General features: G+C 34.5%; 1 protein-coding gene across 3 annotated transcripts in view; it reads left to right on the top strand.

Annotated features, from left to right (window-relative positions):
- The window catches only part of LOC123554467 (hemocyte protein-glutamine gamma-glutamyltransferase-like), a 36,045-nt gene extending 9,468 nt beyond the window's left edge, over positions 1 to 26,577 (top strand). For all 3 annotated transcript variants that reach the window (XM_053548067.1, XM_053548069.1, XM_053548068.1), the window contains exons 2-16: positions 3,976 to 4,124; positions 4,928 to 5,140; positions 6,244 to 6,510; positions 7,009 to 7,127; positions 7,594 to 7,704; positions 8,177 to 8,351; positions 9,962 to 10,112; positions 12,149 to 12,252; positions 16,620 to 16,782; positions 17,059 to 17,174; positions 17,716 to 17,795; positions 20,173 to 20,377; positions 21,957 to 22,117; positions 24,061 to 24,197; positions 25,118 to 26,577. In XM_053548067.1, coding sequence (XP_053404042.1) covers positions 3,976 to 4,124; positions 4,928 to 5,140; positions 6,244 to 6,510; positions 7,009 to 7,127; positions 7,594 to 7,704; positions 8,177 to 8,351; positions 9,962 to 10,112; positions 12,149 to 12,252; positions 16,620 to 16,782; positions 17,059 to 17,174; positions 17,716 to 17,795; positions 20,173 to 20,377; positions 21,957 to 22,117; positions 24,061 to 24,197; positions 25,118 to 25,259 — 2,293 coding nt within the window. In that variant the 3' untranslated portion in view covers positions 25,260 to 26,577. The remainder of the gene's footprint in view (positions 1 to 3,975; positions 4,125 to 4,927; positions 5,141 to 6,243; positions 6,511 to 7,008; positions 7,128 to 7,593; positions 7,705 to 8,176; positions 8,352 to 9,961; positions 10,113 to 12,148; positions 12,253 to 16,619; positions 16,783 to 17,058; positions 17,175 to 17,715; positions 17,796 to 20,172; positions 20,378 to 21,956; positions 22,118 to 24,060; positions 24,198 to 25,117) is intronic.
- The last annotated feature ends 603 nt before the right edge of the window (positions 26,578 to 27,180 follow it).

Genomic DNA, 27,180 nt, shown 5'->3' with positions numbered 1-27,180 from the left:
TGTGATATGCAGGCTCCATAACCTCATATTCCCTCTCTTAATTCCAGTTTGTTTAGTTTTACCGACTGTTTTCTCGTTCAGGGCAAACCTATTATTTCTACTGGGGACAATATCCCTCTTTTTCATGGAATTGCACTCTGTGTATCATTGAAGGGTCCATGTACACAACCTTATGAAGAATACACCTACGGGTGTCCTCTAAATTTTATGTCGGTGTAAATGTTGAGTTCTGCTCAACCCGAGACAAAATGGCGTGGACGATAGCTTGCATTTCCACTACCGTACATGAACAGGCTCAGTTAAACCGAGCCTGCAACATTTTCATTTATGTCGTGTTAGACATTCTATGGTTTTCCATTTTTTCTATTGTTTTACTGATTAACATTTTTTTCTGAACAAGGTATTGGTACAAAAATCAACAGGTCAAAGATTCAACAGAAATATGGTAAGAAAGGTATCCAAATTGATTACTTATAACATATATTTAACTATAATGAGAAAAAAAACATCTGATTTTAACAGGTTTTATAGGAACTGTCTATAAACGACGTATGCTATGATTCATGTTGTGTGATATCTCGCCAAACCAAAATTTGGCCTTTGTTAAGCGTTAAATCTTGATGTATCAAGTTACAAAATCGTTATTTTTCCTCATTACACTTCAAAACAACTATAAATAATGATGAAGTATTGGTTTCGCATTGTGTTCTGCAGATCATTTGCAGATGAGATCATTTACATATATACAACTTTTATTTTAATAACATACATTCTGTAACCTCAAGCAGTTTTACTTTAGCTGTTGTCATTGAACTTCAAAGCGTTTTCTTCCTTATTCATCTTTCTAAATTCAGTTAGAGAGATAATCGTCCGCTTTGCATGTCACCAAGAGAACAAAAACGAAAAATTGACTACTGTATACGATAAATAGAAGCCAATCTTTCATTTCTTGTTCCCTGACTCATGTAGTCTGTTGTGTGATATTTTAACTGAAGAACCAGAAGGAGCTAATATGTTAGATGTGTGCAGGTTATCCGAAATCTATCTGTCCGTATACCGTTAACTTATACAAGAACATCTGAAACCACACTAGCTGGAACTGAGATATGCGGTATCATCATCCAAAGGACCTGTATTGACTGCAAATAATGATCCTGGGGGTCTATACAGAAATAAACCACACAAGAAGACAGGTCAATTGAGCCCTAGATATAGCTGGACCTCTTGTAAATTGTACTGACAGTGCTAACTTAAGCCACATTCGAGTCCACAAAAATGACTTACATATGGACACCAAACGTTAACTATACAGAGCTATTATTTCATAAACGTGTGTGAAGATTAGTTAGGCAAATGTTGTAAAAGTGTTGAGGTTATATAACAAAACACACAGTGCTAAACAATTCTTCGTGTTCTTCCTTGGTCAAACGCAGTATGTGTGATAACTATTACCTAATATGATAAATGAGACTTCGTGAAGGTTGTTGCCGCATCATAATGCTATGAATTATTTCAATTTGTGCTACAAAACGAAGCATATTAATAGTTTTTAAGCTAACAACAAAGCATGTTAAAGTGCTATTTGAAAATGTATTAACAAAACACAAGGATACTTAGATCTGGGTTCAACTTAACTTTATAGATGGAAATAACCATATCAGTACAGTATAAGTGCTATGTCGACGTTGCCAGAAAAAAGATCTTACTGACTGACAATATTCTTATGGTATCCTTCCACCTTAATTGGCAGTAACCTTACGGTATCAAATCACCTTAATTAACAGTAATTGTACGACATTCACCTACTTGTATCACCCGAGGTCGTCAAGTTGTGGTGTATCTATTTATAGTATTTCTAAAAATAACAAATGCACATATTACTGCAAACACCCAGTCACACATCGAAGCTACCTTCTCAAGTTACTTGATAGCGTTTAGAATATTCAAATATGCGTATTCACCAAAATTGAGTGGGTGTTTTGCACTTCAAAAGCATTATGAATTAGAAATTAGTTAAACCGTCATTCACTATTGTGCCAATTTTGCCAATTTATTAAAACCTACTGAAAGTAATTTTATCAAATAAGCATAGTTTTAGGAGAGCATGTTGTTCAAGAAATATTAAATAATAAATATGGAATTACGCAAAGATATATTTATTACGTTTTTGATATTTATCACTCCGACTGAAAAATATATTTGATATATTCACTGTAAAATTATCTGATATATTTTACTTTTATGTAATTCACTAATAAATATGTTATTCAATAATTTCATTTTGTATTTTCTACAACGTAAATAGCGAATTTAATCGTTTTAAACATATATAGTCCCACGAGGTCCTTCCTTTCGACTTGAGACCTTTCTCGTTTTTATATTCAGCTCTTACCGCGACATCAGTTAACGCGTTACGACAATATAACAATAATACACTTTTCTCAAGGGCCTGTTGTTTCAAAACTACAAGCATCATATTACATTCCTTGCGCATTAAAATGCGCCCGTGACAGAAGATGTAAAAATACCATTACAACCATACAAACATGCGCAAACTTAAGAAATAAGTCTCTATATGGGTATAAAATACATATGCATATTTGAACCGTGTGGACGCCGAATACCCCCTAGTGTAGTTTAAAGACAACTAGATTTCATTCCAACATGTGCAATACTAAACCGCGATAAATATTTTACACATTGTTTTGTTTCTATTGCATTTTTCTATTGCATTCTTTGAATGATAAAAAGAACTGTCAGATCACAGCGGCTTTCGGTATACCCAACACTCCAACATTAAAAACGGAATCCATTGTTGAAAACATAACGTTACGCATTCATTCCTTTGATAGCAGGAGAAGAGCATCACTTTTTCCTTTATTACAGCTTTATTATTTACTGATTTTGTTAATTTCCTACTTGCTGTTTGCTATCAATTCCTTCATATTTAATAATGTCCGTTAAAAAAAAAGATCCTTTATAATATTTGAAAACCGCCATAATACCACACATCCCTGCTATAGTTGACATAGTAATATGTGCATATAATTATGTATTTGCATAAACAGGTTTTTGATGCTATCAATTATATGTAAAAAAAACCCTGAAATTATTATGATTTTGTAAAGCTAACAGGCGGATGGCTCTACAATTCCTATTATTCCAGAAACAAGGAGTAATAAAAGGGGTTACTCATGGTGCCTCAACTCAACATTTCCACATGCTAAAAGTACAAAAAAAAACAATTAGGAGACATCCGCAGATGTGTTCATATGGCGATGCACATGGAACCTTCAATGCTACTACACTAATGTGTCCCCAAATAAAATAATGGATTCGCCCTAAACGAGAAAACAATGAGCAGAACTAAACAAACTGGAATTTAGAAAGGGTATCAGAGGTTATAAAGCCTGCATATCACAGGAACTGCCAAAAGACAAAATTAAAAAGCAGGCACCATATCCAAGGGGTGATTAAACAATACCCAAAGCTATGAAAGCGGGAGTATTGGAACCACCCACGCCGAAATGTTCATGCTGAGAAACTAAACAGTACCAGTAACACGACATAAAAGTCGTGCTGAACGATCTAAGAAGATCGAAATAAAATATAACAGCCCTGATTGAATGTACGGGAATACTTTTTACGGCCGCCACACGGCACAAACAACGCTGCTGTGATAATAAAATAGAAAAAGTGGAAACTTCACAGGTCGCTCAACACAACAAAAACGAAAATGTTGCAGGCTCGGTTTGATTGAGCCTGTTCATGGACGGTAGTGGAAATGCATGCTACCGTCCACGCCCTCTAACCCCGGATTGAGCAGAACTCAACATTTACACATGCTAAAAGTACAAAAAAACAATTTAGACACATCCGCAGATGTGTTCCAAAGTCCCATATAATGACATTATGCAAGAGATAATATTCAAATATCAAATTCATTCCTACTTTTTGTATGTTTTGTACTCATAGAATGTCTTGTTGTACTGGAAGATCGAAGTGGCTTGATGAATATATGTCGGAAGAGTATATAAACTACTTCTTCACCTTTTATTACTATGACCCAGAAGTTGAGGAAGAAAAAGTACCAAAATCTGCTGATAAGAAAGAAACAGCAGACGGTGAGTACTGAATGATTTCGTGATATTATTGGCATTATGAAATTCATGATGAAAATGATAATAATTACACATTTACAGAAACGTGTGTACTAGTTTCCTATATATCTTTTTCACATCAGAAATGGCGCGGTTATATATTTTGGCGCAATATTTAAAACAACATGTTTAACAGAGTTTATAGTATATTCGGCCCTTTGATATTTACCATTTATTCAAAGAATAATTTCTGCTAGTTTAAAATTACAAAACAAAAATTGATAAAATTACACAAATAATAAATAGACAGAAACTGTTTAAAGGTGCCCTAATTTTGCGCGTATTCTTGTCACTTTTTAAACCAGTTCGTCCTTGTTCTGAATTTTTTTAAAACCTGAATTGAATTTATCTTTAATTCTGAAAGTCTGAAATGTTTCGAATTAATTATGCAGTCATGTTCCTCAATTAACAAGTGATATTATTCAGGTAAGCTCTTGATTTACCTTTTGAGATTAATTTCAATTAATTTTGATTTATTTGATTTTCATGTTAAATGCTGAAATTTATTCGTGTATTCGAGCAAAAAAATAACAATATTCTATATAATTATTTTCTCTTTTTATAAGAATCATAAACAACAATAGTTGTCTGAAATGGAAGCTTTTCAAATCTTGCTTGACTAAACAACGGCCATATCAGGTTCCCCCCTTCCAGAGCAAAAGCCCATAAAATGAAGTTATTTTAAGTTATTGCATTGTTTATGTGTCGGATCTAAATATCATCTACGATTTAGTTTTATTTTTGAAGTATCTTTTGTTCATCTTAAGATGCTGGGGTTCTTAAGGTAGCTAAACTTGACCTAAATGTCGAGACAAATACACCTGCTCATCATACCGATGAGTTTGACATCACCAACCCAAATGCGTATGACAAGACAAAGCAACTTGTGGTTAGACGTGGCCAAGAATTCACGTTTACAGTGAAGTTCAACAGAGCGTATGATGATAAGAAGGATGACTTGCGCTTGATATTTGAATTCGGTAAGTAGATTAACTAACTAAAGTTACATATATGATTAAGCAAAAGCTGTCTGGGCCAGTGCATATGCGCATGCGCATGAACGCAGTGATAAAATAAAGGCCCTATTTATTTTTCGGATATAAGCCATTTAGACATGGTTCAAGGTTACACATGTTCATACTAACAAACAAATCTAAGTTGTACATAAATCGTATGAAACGTGTACACAATTTAATTTGTTTCTATGATAAATACTAAAAATAATGGCATTGCCAAAATTTTTTAAAACATCGTAAGCGATATGTACTTAGAATTTATGAATTACATTTTTTTCTCTCTTTTTTTCGGTAAGTAGCGACCATAAGGTTATCAGAGTTATGGTTTTTAAATAAGTCAGACTTGCTTTTTCTATACCGTTAGCAAAAAGCAGTTCACGTTTCTTGTGTAATCTTTGTTGACATCGTAAGTTAAATATGGTACACACTGCTTGAAGATCTGTCATGGCTATTGTTGTTGTAGAAATATAAGAATGTTATATTGTCAATAAATCTTCACGAAACTTGCAGAGATGTGTTTTAAATATTTCATACAAATATGATATGGGGAACGATTGCTTTGATTACGTTGGAATCATACACCTCGAATATATCCCAACCACTGCTTTTCACATTGCTAACATATGACAGGCATAATTTCTTGAGCAATCTTCATATATATCACATTATCTACATACATATAAGATCGCAAGATCAAAGAACAATTCGGTAATTGTCACGATTGATCATATATAGCTAGAGTTACAGCCATTTATTTAGTAAAAATACTATTGTTCTCTAGGGGTGTGAATATATTAAAACATAATTTACTAGCCTGTGAAAGCATTTGGTTGAATGATATTTCTCGTAACTGTCAAAATTGATCCAATATAGCTAGAGTTACAGTCATTTATTTAGTAAATTACTTTTGTTCCCACTGAGGATGAATATATTAAAACTTAAATAACTAGCCTGTAAAAGCACTTGGTTGAATGATATTGCACCAGTTTGCTTTCAAAGGTATGAAATAAAATGAAATGCAAACATAAGTCGAACTTACTTTAACAACTAGAAACCATTTATCATAGGAAAAAAGCCATCTGAGGCCAAGGGAAGTAAAGTGGAGTTCATTCTGTCAGCCAAAGACGTTCCGAAGGAATGGGGAGCGTACATCAAACCTAAAGCTGGATCCAAGGAAGAGCTTACAGTCGTTGTGACGATTCCACCAACATGTGCTGTTGGGAAGTGGAGCCTGAAAATAGATGTTGTGAAAACGAAAGACAAAGGCAAAACGGCTGTCTTCAGATACACTCACAAGGATCCTATTTACATTCTTTTCAATCCCTGGTGTAAAGGTAATTCTAAAACTGAGTAAATTACTATCAATTACAATTTAATCAACAACCTGGTTAGTAAATAGATTAATATCAATTTAATGTGGCTGTTTTAGAAAAAAGAGTTTCTCCTATAACACCCGAAAGATGTTATAAGCCATTTTATAGTATAACAAGGCATATCTCCGGACCCAGTTGGTAATATGAGCCGTGCCATGAGAAAACCAACATAGCGGGTTTGCGACCAGCATGGATCCAGACCAGCCTGCGCATCCGCGCAGTCTAGTCAGGATCCATGCTGTTCGCTAACAGTTTCTCTTATGGCAATAGGCCTTGAAAACGAACAGCATGGATCCTGACTAGACTGCGCGGATGCGCATGCTGGTCTGGATCCATGCTGGTCGCCAACCCACTATGTTGGTTTTCTCATGGCACGGCTCATATGAATTCTCCAGTGTCGACTACGTAAATGTTTGTATGTCTGTTTGAAACTAAATCAAGACATTTTGAATGATAAAGATGACCAGGTGTATATGGAGGATGAAAAACTGACTAAAGAATACGTGCTCAACGAGAAAGGAAAAATATACAGAGGAAGTACCAGACGGATATCTCCATGTCCATGGAACTTTGGGCAGGTACTGTATTCTTTAGCACAATTGATCGAACTGGTTAATGCAATAATATATCTTGAAATGAAATCATTTTCAGTATAGCTATGTAATTTTTTTTTTGCGGGGAATTCCAACGCTGTATCATTCAGCATCTTAGAAAACACAGCAGATGTGTATGTAAGGAGAAAAATATAGAACATTGTTTACAGCTCTAGGTACTTTAACTGTTAAACAATTGTAATATCAAATTATAAAATAGTGTTAAGATTTCTAAATAAATCATCATGACCTCAGTAATTATATATTTTGTCTGTGAAGAAGTCTTCTAAAAATATTATTTGTTTCTCCAAAAATGTCGAAATCGTAAAATTATATATTTTGTTAATTGTATTAGCTACAAATTTATACATCATTTTGAAAGAAGTAAGAAAACAATATCAGCATTTGAAATAACACTACACACTTATTTTCTTCTTTCTTTCTTTTCTAGTTCGCTGGTAATGTCTTGAACTGTGTTAATTATCTCTTAGACGAGAAATCCAATATGACTTGCGTCGCTCGCGGAGACCCTGTTAAGGTCGCTCGGAAAATCACCAGTTTGGTAAGCTTATTTGAGTGTCCAACATTTTTCAATAATCTACGAACGTATTTTACTTCTACTGCCCGCGTATCCTCCACATATACATTTGCCGCCGTCGTTGGGACGCCGTTTGCTCGCGAATAAATTGCGAGACAAGTCGCCTTGGGTAACGACTCTTTAATTAAATTTTGCGTGAACGACGGTTTCTGCAGTTTTGTCAAAATTGTTAGAAATTCATTTTCACATTTTTATTAGCAACACTTTTAATTAAACTTTAATTTTTGACTTTAATAACGTATAATATTCTTGCTGTCTTTGGTGTTAAATCAGTAAAAATATATAAAATTTCAGTCTTTTTTTTCTTCATCGTATTCATTGATTGGATTCAATAACACTAATAGAGAATACAGTGTGAAAACATATTTTAATGTATGTCACCAGTGATACCGTGGTAGAATACGGTGTGAAAATTTATTTAGAAATATGTATTCAGGTAAACAGTTGTGACAATAACGGTGTTTTAACTGGCAATTGGAGTGGTGAGTATGATGATGGGACATCCCCACTTGAATGGACCGGAAGTGTTGCGATTTTAGAAGAGTACTTTAACACAAAGGCACCTGTACAGTTTGGGCAGTGTTGGGTCTTTTCTGGTGTCGTTACAACTGGCAAGTAACAACAAATTATTATCTGATTTTTTATGAAATGATTGTATTAGAGTGAAATAAATTTGGTTCAGTTAAAACACTTTTGAAAGATACTGATTGGAAAGAAAATATGTTTGTTCTACGTGTAAGATCAAATATCGTTCACCTGCTAATAGAGATGTACACGCGTAAACCGATGTGAAGATGGAAAGTGGATTAGAGACAAAAAGGAAGGACCTTCTCATAGTTCAAAGTTTTTAGATACTATTTCGGGCACTTAAGCATTAGGTCACGTTTGCTTTAGGTCACATATGATCGCCCTTTGTCCGTCTGGTCGTCCACTGTCAGTCTTCATTATCAAGTGGCATGTTAACTCTCTAGAAGTTACAGTTTGGGCCAATTTTAAAGACATTTGATCAGAATGTTGTTGTTTTTGTTGGTTTTTTTTCCAAAAAATCTCAGTAAAATTGAAATTGATACTAGATCATATGGCGTCAAAATGAGGCCACTAGACTGCATTGTAAATATTAGAAAGCATTGGACACCTTTTCTACATGAAAATTGTCAGAATGTATTTATATGACATCTAAGACAAGTAGTTCGAAACTGGGTCACCTGTGTTAGAAAACCAGGCCACTGCGTCAACTCATAGAAAACCATTATTAACTCACCCTTTTTGCCCTTTTCGACTCGAGTATTTTCAATGCGAGCGCTGTTATCGCCTAATCAACCGAACAATACCTCTTTTTAAAGGCAAGCTCTTTCTTTCAATGATACTCTCTAATGACATATTTGCAAAAATTTCGTTTGCAGATTTCCAGTTATAATTGTTGTTTCTTTGTTAAAAGAATCTGCATTATATACCAGTAATACGCTTTAAATCGTTTTGTTAAAGATATATTTGACCCAAAATCATTATTAGAAAAAAATCATTTTACCTGTGTAAACAAAACAATCTATGTCTGTATGTGTAAACAGCACTGAGTGTTCGGTTTAAAATGGCACATATCTTATACACATATAGCTATGCACAGTAAAAAATGTTGTTTTTTGGGGTTTTTTTTTGTTTGTGTTGGGTTTAACGCCGTTTTTTAACAGTATTTCAGTCATGTAACGGCGGGCAGTTAACCTAACCAGTGTTCCTGGATTCTGTACCAGTACAAACCTGTTCTCCGCAAGTAACTGCCAACTTCCCCACATGAATCAGTGGTGGAGGACTAATGATTTCAGACACAATGTCGTTTATCAAATAGTCACGGAGAACATACGCCCTGCCCGAGGATCGAACTCACGACCCCGCGATCCGTAGACCAATGCTCTACCTACTGAGCTAAGCGGGCGGACAACAAAAGTAAAAAATGTGTACCACCACTAAACACTGGGAGTTTTTGTAAAACTTTACCATCATACATGACATTTGAATAGAACTAATGTAGCTCTACAAACATAGTTAGTTAATATATTTAGTCAAGTTAAATTAATTTGATTAGGAGTGTCTACATTTAAAGTTAATATCCAAGAATTAACAAATTTAGTGAAAGATGCGTATTGGATATCTTCAAACACATTCGGTAGTTTACATGGTTCTTATTGTTACCTGAATATTCTAATTTCTGTAAACGTATGTGCAGTATGCAGAGCTCTTGGTATACCAGCAAGAAGTATCACCAATTTTGCCTCCGCCCACGATACAGATGGAAGTATGACCATAGATAGCATATGTCGAAAGTCTGATGATGGAAGTTTGGAGCAAGACGAGTGGGAGACCACTGACTCTGTATGGTAAACAATCTTTAAATTATCTTTGTGATTCTTAAAGAAAAGATTTTAAGGTTAGTTTCACTAATTCGTCGTTGTTACATAGAATCTCATAAGGTTGTTTTCATCAATTTGTCGTGTTGACAAATAAAATCTCGTGAGGTTATATTCACTTATTCGTTGATGTACGTTAAATAGAATCTCAATAGGATATTTTATCTAATTTGTCGCTGTCACATAATTGCTCTGAAAGGTTAAAAAAAAGATATCGGATGTAGTTTTCAACAGAAAATCAATATTAATTGTGTTTAAACATTAACATACGTGCAAAAATATTCTCTTATAACCTTAGTTCAACAGAAAACGAAATATGCAAAAATGTAGCCCATCCCAAAAAAAAAAGGGTTGCTATGAAAGGTAATGAGGAAAGATCGTTTGTATTTTTCAACAGAAATTTTATAATAATTGTAAATAAACAATATCCTCTTATAACCTTGGTTCAACAGAATGCAATCCCTCCTGTTTTTTTATGCGGACGACTTGGATCATTTTTACCTTACTAAGCAACTAGTTATTGACATAGAAAATTGTCATCAAAAACGTTCCCAGTAATGCTGCATTAAGTTTCATTTGTAATGGTCATTAACCCTTACCCTGCTAAATTTCTATAATGAACTTGTCCATCTTTCAATTTTGATAGTACCATTGACTGTTAAAAGGGGGTGTTTACCAAAAAGACACTGACTGAATGGCGAACAGTGCAGATCATGATCTACACTGGCCGCAAAGGCAGAATCAATCGTGTCGAGCATGATAAGGTTTAATATCGGAAATAATTACTGAAGATTCAGGAAGGCTAAACTGACCCAGTACGAATTAATACATATAATACGTATCAAGCCTGGACTTGCCGTCTAGTTTGATAGGAATTTTTTCAATAAAAAAACCCAGAAAAGGTGCTAAATTATTTTAAATAGTACCTTTCATGGACAGATCCAATTAAACCGAGTCTGTTTTTATTTTGCAGAGGTATCTTCTTGCATATTTATGTCTCCCACATAAAATGGGGGAGAGCATATTGGTTTTGCCTTTGCCGTCCGTTTGTCCGTCCGCATTAAGCTTGTCCGGCTTTCACAGGTCAAACTGCTGGCCGGATTTTAACGTAACTTCTCAGGAGTGATCAGTACCAACCCTAGTTTTGCATATCGTCGACTTGTTCCGCTTCGCTGTACAAAATGGCCGCCAGAGCTAAAAATAGAAAAATCTTGTCCGGCTTTCACAGGTCAAACTGCTGGCTGGATTTCAACGAAACTTCACAGGAGTGATCAGTACAAACCCTAATTGTGCATATCAAACTACTAGTGGATTTCGATGAAACTTCACAGGAGTGATCAGTACCAAGCCTAGTTGTGCATATTGCCGTCACGTTCTGCTTACTGCATAAAATGGCCACCAGAGATAAAACAATTAGAAAAATCTTGTCCGGCTTTCACAGGTCAAACTGCTGGACAGATTTCGGCGAAATATCACAGGAGTGATTAGTACCAAGCCTAGTTTTGCTTATCGCCGACATGTTCCGCTTCGCTGCACAAAATTGGCCACCAGAGCTAAAGGTATACATAGGGGAGACATATGTTTTTGTGCCAAAACCACCTTCTAGTTTATTATTTATAAACAATGAGTAAAATATACATGAGCATGTGTATACTTTATTAAATGTCATTCATATTTACTTCATGATTTCAGATTATTTTTTTCTAAAATAGAAACAGTATCACATTGTAGCAGGTTTGGTAAGGCAAAACTAAATTAAAACAATTAATTTGTTATAATACAGAGAAACAGGAGGAAATAAATATTTTATGATAGCCTTTTCTCGATTTTAATTAATTTCATAAATTCAAGATTCATTGATACGAGTACACAATTTTGTTTTCTTCGTTTCCGAACACTTAAGCAAAATGAAACTTCTTTCTTATTTCCGTTTATGATATTTTTGTACGATTTTTTTTTTGAAATCATTTAAAGTTTTGACGCCATTGTTGTACGCCTTTTCTAAGGAATTTTCATGTTTGGAATGAAGTTTGGATGGCACGCCCAGAACTGCCCAAAGGCTATGGTGGTTGGCAAGCAATTGATGCTACCCCTCAAGAAACAAGCGATGGTAGGTAAAATTATGTCAACAAGAAACCGCTTTTATAATGTGACAGTAAATCCGTTAATTTGTTTTACAAAAATGTTTCAATAATGAATTTATCAGAAAAAGAAACAGCTATATGAAACTGAAATAATTCTTCCATCTATCACAATGAACACGCTAAAGGCTATTACCATTCAATATTTGAATTTGATGATGTCTTTAAAGTATTAGCCCTGGCACCCGCTCAGTCCACCACTTATGTATGTGACTGCACACAAAGCAAACCAATTAAGACAAACATTCTGTGGCAGTAAGTTTTTATTAACAATCGCATAAAAAAACTTTAGTAGGGCAAAAATCAAGGTTTTTTTTATAGAATTTATGGAACTTTAGATAGTTTAGTTTATCTGGCATTATTTTAAACTTAATGCAAGAACAGGGAGATTTTGTGTGATATAAATAGTACTTATTTTTATTAAACCAGCTATGAAATAGGCTATTATACTAACTCACAAAGGATTTAAGGTTGAGAATTGGACCTTGAGAAACAAAGCAAAAACAACATCAAAACATAGAAAGAAAGAGTTGTTTGACATGAAAATTAAACAGCATGTAAAACATGTATATTACTTTATGAAACAAGTGTCAGTAGACTGATATAAACATTGAATTCCGGAAAAGGACTACCTAAAGGGGCTCCACTTCCGGACAAACAACTTTTTCCGATTATTTTAAGTACAAATGGCATTCATTTTCAAAGGAAGACAATTTTTTCCGATTATTTTAAGTAATCGTCGACAAAAAGTTGTTTCCCTTTGAATATGAATGTCATTTGTAAAGAAATAAAGATAAACAATAGCTGAAAACTGTGTTCCACCTTATTATGTGAAATTTCACCACTCGTACGCTATTGCAAATGCATCAAAACGAACGTGTGTAACAGTTCTTTGAAAATGGTGAGTTTTTAAAGGCGTTTGACTGTCCGGAAGTGGGGCCCATATAGGCAGTCATTTTCTGGAATTTACATGCTGTTCAATTTTCATGTCAAACAAATCTTTTTTTCTATGATTTGGTGTTGTTTGATTTTTGTTTCTCAAGGCCTACTTCGTAACCTTAACTTTGCATCTCAGTATAAAAATGGTATAATACAATAGCGAAAGTATTTTGCTTGTTCCCCTAAATCAGTGTATGACAAGAGGCACATGTACATTTGACGAGGAGTGTTCGATATGAATTGCTTATTGTCCTCTAGCTCAATATCCACGTGGGGCACGATAAAAACCAGTACCTACCTGTATAGGGTTATTCAATACCTACACAACGGTGTATAAATGTACATGTTAGACTAAGTGTAAGACATAAAATTTGCCATTTGAATACTTATTTATTTATTTTGTTGGGTTTAACGTCGCACCGACACAATTTAGGTCATATGGCGACTTTCCAGCTTTAATGGTGGAGGAAGACCCCCATTTGAATACACGCAATCATTGACCACTGAAGTAAAAATGGTTGGTGGAGCGTCCACAAGAAAAATGAAGTACGGGCTTACATCAAAGCTCGCTCAAAACTTGGTTGTTCTTTGAAGCAGCTGATGACTGAACTTTCTACTGCTTATGGACCTTCTTGTGTGTCTTATGACACAGTTCGGCGGTGGAAAAAGAAATTTGAGTCTGGTGTAGAGTCCATCAAAAATGCACCGAAATCAGGTAGGCCAAAATCTGCATCTCGTAAAGAAATCGTTCCCAAAATAAAGGAAATCATTGAAGGAGATGGCAGATTTACAGTTCGTGATATTGCACGAAAGGCAGGCATATCACTATCAACGGTTCACCTTATTTTGAAGAAGCATTTGAAAGTCGGAAAGATTTCTGCTAGATGGGTGCCACATCTGTTGACTGATGAGCAAAAGAGGCAACGGGTTAAAGTGGCCAAAAAGCTGCTTCAAATGTTTCCAAAATATGACAAAAAGCAGTTTGCCAATGTCGTCACAGGTGATGAAACCTGGGTCCATTATTTTGAGCCCGTCAGAAAGGTTAGCAATAAGATCTGGGCCACTAAACACAGCAAACGCCCAATAATTGCCAAACGTTCTTTGAGTGCAAAAAAGGTTTTGTATGCAATCTTCTTCTCTGGTGAAGGAGTCGCAATAAAAGTGCCGGTGAAAAAGGGAAAAAGCATCACCGGAAAGTACTACAAAGACGTAGTACTGAAGAAACTGAAAAAGTAATTTCAGAAACGACGCCCTGCCACTGGTTTTAAACATGTCCGTCTTCAACATGACAATACCCCCGCTCATACCTCCGCAATAGTTACGGCGTTTTTGAAGAAAGAAAAAGTAACTGTTTTGCCTCACCCCCCGTATTCCCCAGACCTTGCCCCATGTGATTTCTTTTTGTTTCCGAAATTGAAATCATTCCTTGCTGGGCGGAAATACCAGTCCCGACAGGCACTTGGATCTGCCATTCATCAGTACCTTATTATTGTGCCCAAATCAGCGTACCGTGACGCCTTCAAGAAGTGGATACATCGGCTGAAACTTTGCATTTCTAGCCACGGGGAGTACTTCGAGGGCATGAAATGAGCCCTTTTGGGCTAACTTGAAATTTGAAGTCTCCAGATAGAAATAAGCAATTCGTTTCGAACATCCCTCGTATACAGTAAAACCTGCTTTAGTCGTCACTTCTATTAAGCAGCCAACCTGTCTCAAGCACCCAGTGTCTCATTTCCTAAAATGGTCATTCATTCTATAAATTACCTGCATTAAGCAGCCACCTACTGTAAGCAGCCACTTTTTCCCACTCCCTTGTTTGGCTGCTTAAGACAGGTTTTACTGTAATTGAAAATATCCTCTAATTGATATACAAAGGATAATCTCGTTCAAAGTTGCTTTTCATACAAAGGCAGCCACCCAGGGCGCCAATTTAGAGAGAGGGATTTTAGATACAAGCATGTCTGACTAACGTTTTGAACTTGTCAGACAACCTTGTTTTTTAACGGCCGAGTGCATGTCATCGATACACGTGAAAGCCTCCTTCGTAGGAAGAACAAGAACTAGCCTCCAAGTTGGGTTGGAGACAGTCGAGAACATCCCAGAATACTCTGGCGTGCTATCACTAGACCATCGATTAACAGTTGGAAATAATGTAAAATATTTCAATTACTATATTGAGCGACAAGCCATCTGATACCAAGAATCTAGACAAACTTGATAAAAGGAAATTCAAACAAAATGTGCGAGACAATATGTCACCCTTCTTTTCGCTCCTAGCTGGCTCAAAAATGTTATAGTTGTATACGACTTGGCTACATGGCTGTATGAGGGGGTGGGTCGGATGACAAAATGATTTATGTTGTTCATTTATGGGTTTAATAATAATGTTCAAAGATATGATTCCATTACTATAGATAAATCTGAAAATATAAAACAAGAAATGGTAAATATAAACAAGAAATAATGGAACATCGTCTGGCAGATGATAGCTGTCAAAAAGGTAAACATACGAGCATTACAATAGGTGTGGTGGCGCGTAACTGACCGCCCTCGACACAGTAATTTAAAACTCGTAATAATTCATTAAATACATGAAATATCAATACAGAATTTCAGATACAACAAAACAGTATCAAAATATAAACGTTTTCATAACATTGAACCTTTATGAGTGACCAGCTCGTGATTGGTTAAAATAAGTCACATGCATAAATATTAGTAAGGATCTTTAATAAAGGGGCGATGATTTATTTCCCTTGGACTATATATAGATATTGGAGGAACTTGGCAAAAGGACGTACACAACACCAGATAGGACATTAACGGGGAAAATGAAATAAAATAACTAAAACATTAAAGGATGTACATGTACCGCTATTTTACCCTATGACAAATACACAAAGTTTTACAATATATGAATAGTTCAATATGGAAGAACTAAAATGAACGATCCAAATGAGGGAAATATCTTTACACTTATAATGAAAGCAAAACTCCAACATATGCTCTGTCTAACATGTAAGTCTAGTTTAAACAGCTAATGATAACGGCGGTGTACAATTTAAAAAACATCTCATCAGTTTTAGTTTATACAGAATTCATTTTAGGTCGATTGTGAATGAAGTTCTGCAATTTATATTAATCATTCCTGATGGAATCCATCGCCACGAGGATGTGAGGGAAAAGGCCAGTTTCCCTTTTTATGCTGAGCGCCAAGCAAGGGAGCTACTGGTACTATTTTTTCACGGCTTTGGTATGACGCGGCCGGGGATCGAACCCACAACCTCCCGCACTCGAAGCGGACGCTTTACCACTAGGCTATCGAGGCGGTTTAAATGTTTACGTGTATGTTGTAAATATAAGGGATAATCTTTAAATAATACATTCTTTTATGCAGGTTTATACTGTATGGGACCATTTCCGCTGAATGCTTGCAAACGCGGTGAAGTTTATTTTCCACATGATGGACCGTTCTTATTTGCTGAAGTAAATGCTGACCGAGCAACTTGGTTGAAAACTACTGACGGCAAAATGGAACTGATAGGATTGAGGAAGGGCAGGTAGGTGTCAATTCAAGCAAACTCGTAAAATATGCCGTTTCTATCTTTAAAAGTTTAGTTTATTTTTCGGTTTTAAGCCACACCGACAGATTCATGTCATATGGTGACTTGTCATCGTAGGTGGATAAGATAGAGGCCCCTGTAATCTGGATTGAGCCACCGACCTTCCGCATAGTATACATATTTTTATTTCCAGTACAGTTTGATAATACTTATATCAGAATTTCAGTCAAATTAACACAGTATCACTCAATACTATATGGATTACATTTATAGTGTCGGGAAGTACATCAGTACTAAACGAGCGTTTGGAAGAGCCTCGTTTCGGGAGTATGGTATAAGTGGTGACCTTGACAGAGAAGATGTAACATGCAACTACAAGTTTCCAGAAGGTTCTTTTACAATTTCTTCTTATTTGTCACAGCATTCTATAAATATATATATATATGTATTTCCCATATATTATAGAACTAAGTCGTCATATATATACATATTTACATGTATTGCATGAAAACTTTAGAGTTTCCAAATGCCTGTTATATTTGAATTATTAAAAATTTCTGTATTCAAATTCAATTCAATCTTTTATAGCTCTATAAATGTTCTGTTTGTTAGACGCAAAAACTTCTAAGGTCATGCCATTATCTTGGGTGGTCTTATATGTTCGAAGTGGTTTCCATTGGAATCATTTTTCAGTAGACAAGGTATAGATTGAAAAAAAAATTATGACCAAATAAAACTTTAAGACGAAGAAAAAAATATGGATCAATGAAATTTGCAACACCGATTTAAGCGCTGTGAAATGCGATTCTCATATCTTTCTTTATTTGCGAAAGAAAATTGAAAGCTGAGAATTTTGTTTCTAAAAATAATTTGTTGAATATGCTTCAACAAATAACTCATTGTTTCATCTAAAACTTAATGGAAAATCAGGTTCGACTGAGGAGAGGGCTGCTGTCCACCAGGCAAATCAATCGTCAACCAAAAAAGATGTTTATCAAACCGGATCAAAGGTAAGAATTAGCTGACATTTCCAAGATCAAAGTTAAGAAAATTACTGTTCGATTCACCTTTCCAGTAAGAAGACTTTTATTTCAATTCTCTTCAGATATAAGACAATTCCGTATGAATGGTAACAGTTATTCTAAACTCTTTGATATATCTTGAATACTTCTTAATCTGTAGTGACATGTATAGGTATTTTTGTCCCTCATTTCGTTTGTGTGTGTTTGGCACCTACAGTTGTTGCCCTTTTCCGTCTGACCTTCAAATTTGTCTCGTGCATATCTCAAAAAGTAGAATCTATTTGACCCAAAGTCATCAAACCTCACAGATTTGTCATTCAACATGTGAAGACGTCCACCTGATGTTTTAATTTGGATTTAACACCAGAGTTATATGGTCTTAGTAAAACATATGTGTAAAAAGTACCTTAGTTTTTTATGTTTTTTTTTTTTACGTGTGTGTGTGTGTGTGTGTGTGTGTGTGTGTTCAAATATTTTATCAGTCATATAAACGACGCTGTCTACTTGTATCAATGAGCACAATGCCCAACTTTATAGTGCAGCCTCACTGATTTCGCAAGAGACCAGAGTTATGGCCCTTGACGTAGTCAAAACTGTGCATTATGTGCATAAGAGTTTGTGTCACCATGTATCTCAAAAAGCACGTGACCTGCAGTCATACAGACTAGAGGACTGTTAAATAGCATGTATTGTCCACCTGCTGTTCTGTTATGGGATATTCCTCATCCAGACCACAGTCATGGTCCTTGACTTGGTTGAAATACACATGAAGTGCTTTAGAAGTTTATGTTGCATTTCTCTTAAAAATGTCACCTAGTGTCGTGATACCATGTACAGTGGCAGGAAAGTGGAGCCCTAGAATTATATGGACACACGTTTAGTTTTTTTGTATATCAGCCATCATTTTAGACACAAAAAAGATGGGTTTCAAAATTTGGACATCATTTGTAGATGTGTTTTAATAAACTTTCAAAGGTTTCTTAATTTTTGAAACAGATATTATTGTCTTGAGGCCTAGAAGGGAAAATAGGTCAAACATTAATAAAGATGTCTTAAATATCCAAACAATCCTTCTACCACGCATGGAGAATTTAGAACGATGTAAAACTTATACCTGAAGCTTGCATAATAAAACTGCGATCCACGAAAACCCCATGCTACAGATTTTATGAAACAAACAGATGACAAACCAAACAATCTTTAGTTGAAAATTTAAATTATTTTGGTCAGGGTCTAAGCAGACGAAGATGAATATTTATGAATATTCTTAAAAAGGAATGCCAGTGAAAAACACTTATTTTATTCTTCTCGGACTGAGAATGGAAATTGACATGTTACGCTCATCTATCTGCCCTTTAGGAAAATTGAGAACAAATATATTTTTATTTCTTTCTACATTGTCTTTGATTTTGTAGAAAAGCTTTTAATGATGTACTCCAAATCAGTCAATTGAAATTTAAGCAGTCAAGAAAGAATTTACACGTTCGTAACGGGGGCTACAAGACATTATTAGTGGGAACGTTCATTACAAGACGAAGCACGCACAAATTAACACGTGCTTTTAAAATTTAAAATCATTGAAACACAACCTTTTCACCTTTGCGATCATAGAAATAATTTTTAAGTTACCGATCAAGTGCAGAACTGATTTCTGAAGGGAATCCTTCAAGATAAAGACAATGGAATAACATACCATTCTGCCAAACGGGTCCTACCTTCAAAAGAAGCTCCAGCCACAATCTACACAACAAGCAGGTTGGGTTCACTAGGGTTAGAAATCACACTTGTACGAACATTTATTAATCTTGTCTTTTTCTTTCGTACATTAATCAAAATGTTCTGTTTCGTTTTGTTCTGTTACATCGAATGATAATCGATGTCGATAAACTGTTATATGCTTAAGACTAATAAATAAATGTTCTGTTCTGTTCTGATAATCAAGCACGAAAATTTAAGAGTACGACTTTTTCATTTTGATTTACTATAACAGATGAAAATATAGCACGGACAATTTATAGCAACATTTGTTTCATTTTCTTTTTAATAACGGATGAAAATATATTACGAACATTTATTAGTACTTTCTAACCGTTTTGAATTGTATTACGGACGATAATAAAGAATGGATTCATTTTTCAGAGAAAGTCACAGTAAACCGAAGCAGCAATGCTACTGTTTCCTTTGAAAAAAAGAAGTTGCACGCGCTTGATCATTTAATTTTGTAATAGTTATATTGACATTGGAAGTAACATTTACATATAAACATATTGCTTCTACAAAAACATGCCTTTCTGCTTACTTATCAGTGAAGAACTTGCAAGGTAAATAACGTTTATAAAGTTGTGTCCTTTACAAATAATTTCAGGATGTTGACTTTGAGATATGTTGTGACCACGATGATACATACGTCGGCCAAACATTAAAGCTGTGCCTCAAAGTGACAAACACTAGTAGCGAAAAACGTACAGTTTCTGGAACTATGAAAGTGACAGTCATGTTTTACACAGGAGTCCCTGATAAAGCCATACATAAGAAAAAAGTCAGCAGCACTGCATTGAATGGCAAAGAGAGTAAGAGTTTATATTGTAAACGATAAATTTCATTGATCACTATATATCTAGGTCATTCTATAAGAAAACCAGTATAAGGGACATAATATAATATTTGCATAATTCTTGCAGAATAAAAAGGTTAGAATACTGGATTGTCTTTCGTGTGTTCATACAAAACATAGCTATAACATAGTTTAATCTACGATATCGTACAAAGAAATGTTACCATTGTTGTCATGACAATCACAATTCAAAAACACCAATGCACCACGATAGTTTCTATTTTAAATGTTTCCACAATAGTTTCTTTTTTTGTGGTCGGCCTATTTGCAATGTGTTGATCCGAGTATGCGTCATGCTCAATGAGTCCACAGAGTCTACTTATACCCGATAATATTTTATTGCAGCTATGTACATTGTATATGAAAGGAATGCCCAGCTGCTAAGTTAGCATACGTGAAAAGTGATAAAATATAAGAAACGTTATAAAATTCAATTATTGCCTTTTAGTGATGTCATTAAATAGGTGTTTTATTTGATGAGAGATTATATTGACCAATGAGAACTCATTTATTTATAGTTTATAAAGAATGAAAGTTATAAGCTATATATCGAAAATATGCGCGAAATCTGCAGCGGAAATATTGCGCGACTTTAGGAGTGCCATATTATTTCGCTAAAGAACGAATGCATATTTCTCGATGCAACGTTAATGACCTTTTGTATTACATATGTTTCTACACAGTCATGTAAATATTGTATGAATTTGTTCAATAGCCTGAATAGAATTGACAAAACTGATGCAAATAAAAATTAACGCGTCTACTCACACAATAAAATGACTTCATGCACTCGATATGAAATTCACACGTTTATATGGAAAATATTGACGTTTTCGGTTCTATTGTAACTTTATGCAGAGTGAAAAGGAGTATGTAATGATTTTCTATATTTGCAAGTAGGTTTCATATTGGTCCTTTGACGTCATTTTAATGTGTGTCGTCTCTTTAGAATGAAGGTACGTTGATATGACGTCAGTGCTGACTCGTACCTTAGCAAGTTGTTGATGAGAATTCTAGCCCACATCAGTATATGTATTTGGTTCGGCCTACGAGTCGATATGATTTGTTTTATTTGAAATAACATGAATACATTTGCACCAGACCAATGGAAAAAACAATAGCATAAATCATTGACATGTTTATATTGCTTGCATCTAGTACACACGAACTTACTTAGTTTTTGATATCCTCTGATCTCGCAATTAATTACTTTTGGTTTCATATTTAAGTTCAGATTAGGCCGGAACATTTGGATATGAGATATGTAGCATGATAAGTTTCAATTGAACGAAGTATTCTACTAGTTTGCTCACCTGCATTCTATGTTTCAAATTAAATGTCTTTCCGATCAAAACTATTGCCCGAGGTCCAAGGTTAGTTATTGCATGACGTCAGAAAAACTAGTTCATTTTCGTCTTCGAAATTTTTACTGCAACAAAGCAAAGTTTAGTATTGAACTATATACTGACCAATAGCTAAAACAATGGATCTTTGAAGTATAAGGAGTTGTGTATTTCTTTTTTTATTAACTTTAGCTACAAGCATCGAAATTGAAGTACCGCCGAGCGAGTACCTGAACAAACTGAAGGATCACTGCATGCTGCGTCTAGACTGTATGTTTATGGTGAAAGAGACAAATCAGATTTTTACTGACACAGATGATTTCAGGCTGCGAAAGCCTCACTTGGATATTGAAGTAAAACACGTTTTTTTTTTCTTTTCGAAACATTAAATTGGATATGATGATAACAAAGATTTGCTTAAAATATGTAAGAGAGTGGCAGATATTTGGTTTTATCATGTTTAATATAAAATAAAGGCAAAACTATTTTTATGGCATTTTTTTGTAAATACAAGAGTTATGTTAAAGATTTAAATATTACATATCATGACACTTTTGATTTATCCTGACAATGTACTTCAAGACATAATAACACAATACCAAGTTTAATTAGAATCGAACTTAGATGATATATTAAATGTTATTACTCAAAAGAAAATGCATACGTTTACAAGTATTTTGACCCTGCTTGAAATTAATGTGTTGATAGCATTGCTAACTATGTGCATTAAAATCGGGTGTGTTTTGATATGTTATTCTTATAACTGTAGAACATTAGTAAAGAGTTCTTTCGAATCCCCCTGACTTTGACCTTGAAGACTGACATACGGACTTTTGAAACCTTTGTACTCTTAAAGATGTTATCTATACTTCTGTTGTTTTGTTTTGGACGAAGGGTAACGTAGTTATGACTGTACAAAAATGCAGTATTTCATGACCTAATTGACTGCTGACCTTGACCTGTAATATCAGTTAGAACTTCTTCAAGTTTAAACAGAAAAGTACTTGAGTGGTAACAAACCTTCGGCAGATAGAAGATTATCGCTGCTCGACAGACGACCAGTGTGAAAGAACTATCTACAGACAACAGACAATCACCCTACGAAAATTGGTTGTTAAAACACTCTCTGGTTATCTACAAAACCAACATGTAGGCTAAACAATTTTGGACTTGATCATAAACCTTCTGACTCTAATATTAAAATGATTTTTTATTGACAAAAGAAAACAATTCTATAAGATGAAATGGACATTAACTCGAAGTATGCTCAAGTTATATAGCTCAAACTATTTCAGTTTCTACGCCACTGTAACCTTAGTCTTTAATACTCTTACTCAAAAATACAAAAACAGTAGGTCCATTTAATGACCGCATGAAAAATGCTTTAAAATTTGTCACCCCAACATCCTCCAGATATTGATCAAGAAACGTTTTCAAACCCAAAGGTAACTGTAAATTTTACTACAACTTTAAGCCCTAAATATAAGGGGTCAGAATACTATCTTTCCCTGATGTTTAGCCTCTGAGCCATTAGACATAAACTTTCGTATCTTATAAATCAGAAATAGTCGAATCCCAAAGTCACTTTGATATTAACACCGGGCCTTATCACAAGCAAAAGTATAAATGTCATAAAAACATGCTTATGATTTAATATTGGGTTTGCAGGCAGTATGCCCAAGCATTCTTTGCATATCTTTTTCGGTCTCTGTGTCACTGGAACTTTAGCCAACTTTTCCCAAAACGAAAGGAGCAATCTACAGACCAGCCAGTCACCCTTTGAAACGTAATCTAGTTACTGACCGAAATCCAAATGGTCTACCAGACCGACACGAATGAAGTAAAGAGCCCTTTTCTTCGACGGATAATTAGCATAGCACAGATTACTATCTGATACTGATCTGTTCAAGAGTTGTTTAGAAACACATTTAGGTGTTACCTATTTATGATTGTAATGTTATGAATCATTGCCCGACTATTTATTTGTGATTGTTTGTTGTTTTTCTGAGTTAAAGTCATATGAACTCGGTGAATATGATATGGCGATTTTCCAGCTTTTGACGCTAAAGGACTAGATCCAATGGATTATTTCGCAGGAATCTATTTAGAATTATCGACCTAGATCTAGAAGTCACAGAGCTGTAGAGGCAATTTCTATGAAGCCAGCGACCTTACACACACCCACACGGTCATGTAATCTTAGAGTATTTTGTGCAAGTATCTATCTCTCTTAAAATTTGTCGGTCACCTGTTTTTGTTCATATGTTTTGTTTCCATGATATCTTGTTAACTTCAGGTGCCAGAAACTGGAAAAGTCGGGAAGAAATTCAACGTCAAAGTGTCCTTTAAGAATCCGCTCCCATGTACCTTGACCAAATGTATATTGGTAGTTGAAGGACCAGGGCACCAGAAACCCGTCACTCTTAAAGAACCGTAAGATTTCTATAATATTAATTCTTTTGATAACCATTGCACTGATAGACACGTAACCTACAAAGACAGGAAGTGTAAGGCTGTTTGTTACGTAAGTGCTGATTTTAAAATGTCTCAATAGCAAGTTAGATGAATATCAAAAGTTGAAAATACATATTTGATAATTGAGCCACGCCATGAGAAAACCAAATAGTGGCTTTGCGACCAGCATGGATCCAGACTAGCCTGCGCGTCCGCGCAGTCTAGTTAGGATCCATACTGTGCGCATTCAAAGACTTTTGCAATTACAGAAACTGTTAGCGAACAGCATGGATCCTGACCAGACTGCGCGGATGCACAGGCTGGTCTGGATCCAAGCTTGTCGCAAAGCCACTATTTTGGTTTTCCCATGGCACGGCTCATATACTTTTTAGCTAAATGACGTCAGCAGCTACAGTTTGGTATTTTACATAGTCAATAATATTCAAGTTGCATATTTTTTTTTGTTATAATACTAGATAACAATCGTTATATTCTAGGAAAAAAATATGTGATCATTTATTTTACATTTGTTACCAATATGAATTTCTAAAATTCAAAGTTATTATTCTCCATCAGCACATTACAAGGTAAAAAGATGTTTGTAATTATTACATATATGCGTAATATACAAGAGGGTATTGAAAAATATATTATTCAAAATTTCCTTTGTGTTTAATACTTCAAAATTATTCACAATGTCAAAAAAAGAAATACTAACACATATGTAAAATTAGAATTCTGTACATTATTTTCAAAATCAATATACAGTCGACACTCGATATCTTGAACTTTAAAGTCTTGTCCGAAAAACACGTGCACATAATATCATTTTAGGTCGAATTGCGGTTATCTCAAAGTAAATTCTTTGATTTCGAGCTGTATTTTATTTTCTATTACAGGGATGTTCCGAAAGATGGGAAATTCGAAAAAACTCTTGAGATGACCCCTGTAAAACCTGGCGAGAAACAAATAATTGTTTCCTTTAACTGTGCTCAATTGGAAGCCGTCAATGTTGCTGACACAATAGACGTAACAAAATAAAACAGAGAACTTTAAAACAAGATAAATTTGAAAAACTGTGTTTTCTTATCAGCCCTCATTTTTTTGTACGAAACAGAGAGTTTATAGACTTGAAAGTTAACATTTCCCTTGTAAAACACGCTTGATAACCAAAGACGATACAGCTTTTATTATTTACCTGTCTGTCCAACAGGAAATAGAAAAACATTTTTTTTTTTTGCTGTAAATTTAGGTTTCATAACTCGGATTAGATAGTTGCATTTCAGACGACTGATGTTGTATTTGGACTGTGACTACTGATTGCACTAAGTTTGATTTATTTCAGTTATACTTAAGATACTGTGATTAAGAAATAATATACCCCAATACAGAGATTTGTCGTTGAATAAAGCTAATATTTGAAGTAAAAATGTGAAGGAATTTTACACAGCCCGATTGATATAATAATTCGCATCTAAATGCAAAAATGGTTTAATTGAAGAGCAAATATCTGTTTCAGATATATCACTTCATTTCTATGTATCAAGGATGAATATGTGCGTCCTTGACGACATCAATCAGGTATTTGCTTAATTTGTATGGGTTTCTTTTCTAATGCACTGATATAATGTTTGACACTAATTAATGTGAAGTACAAACAGTGGTTTGTTCCATAATAACACATTATTTTTTGTCTTATTTTTTTAAAAATAGGACTATAAATCGGGTCGTGTTAGAATCTTAAATAAAACAAATATAAAGTACGCTTGGTTGTCGGTGGGTTAATGTCAGCTGGGATATGTCAATTTATCAAATTAAACGAAATCGTGAATAGCCGTTGCCCCTTTCTAGAATTATTTCAGGATTGTATTAACTTACTGCTAGTCTGTTTTGTGAATAATTATAGTTTTAACGTTTAATTGTGTTTAAAAGGGATAATCTGAGGTCGAGGAAAATGGATTAAACACACTCATTTTTTTTCTCAAGGCCACAATTACTAATTTCTTGAGTATACAAAATGGCTGATGTTTTGACCGCAAAAGAACTGCAGGCATAAAGAATTGTTTACATCTGGAAAGGAATAACATACGAAATACTTTCATTTTTCTTTCATGTGTTTTTTCTAAGATGTCAATGAAATGATTATATATTGGATATAATGTAATCTTGATATGTTATGTAATCCTTTTTACTCTATACCTTTTTCTATGTTTGAAGGGGTTGGTTCTTTTGTATTTTTGCTTCCTGTGTGTTTTATTGATATATTGTATTAAACCATCATTTTACTGTTATGCTTATGATCTGAATACTTCTCAGCATTTTTTCCTTTCGTTTGAATAAACTATCTTCTAACTTCTAATACCTCCCTTATGTTTTAGTATTCCCCTTATAATATCAGCAAAAAGTTTTATTTTTCAGCCCTATTTCAAACAACATATTGTAGAATTTGACAGGATCCTACTACACAAAATTAAAGTGCAACTTGTGTTAAATCGTATGTGAATTTGCTGCAAAATTTATAAACTGCATTCTTACATGTGAATGAAATTGTTAGTATAAACTGCTTATTTCCAATAATTTGATTAATCACATTTAAGCAACAATTACTAGTACTTTTCGTGTAAATTATTTATCTGTGGAACAAAAACATCCATAGCATAGTGTTAAATTCCTATTGAAAATGTATGTCTTACTATTTTTGTATAAAATTTAAAATGAAATAATTTTAAAAGCTGGGTATTTCTTTAAATTGCAATATAATATCCAGTTTTACTGTTGCATTTGATAGATATTTTGATATTTAAGTAATTTCAAATAAAAGACAAGTTTTAAAATTGTCTAACGTCTAAATTCATCCATTTCAAATCTATCTCGGTTGCACCACTAAGATAGGATAAGGGAGGTAATAAATTTTTTAAAACTGACATTTATATTGAATGCCAGCTAAATATATATACGTTAG

This window comes from Mercenaria mercenaria, chromosome 7 (assembly GCF_021730395.1).
Source record: "Mercenaria mercenaria strain notata chromosome 7, MADL_Memer_1, whole genome shotgun sequence".
Lineage (NCBI taxonomy): Eukaryota > Metazoa > Mollusca > Bivalvia > Venerida > Veneridae > Mercenaria > Mercenaria mercenaria.
This window is presented reverse-complemented; position numbering and strand designations above follow the sequence as displayed.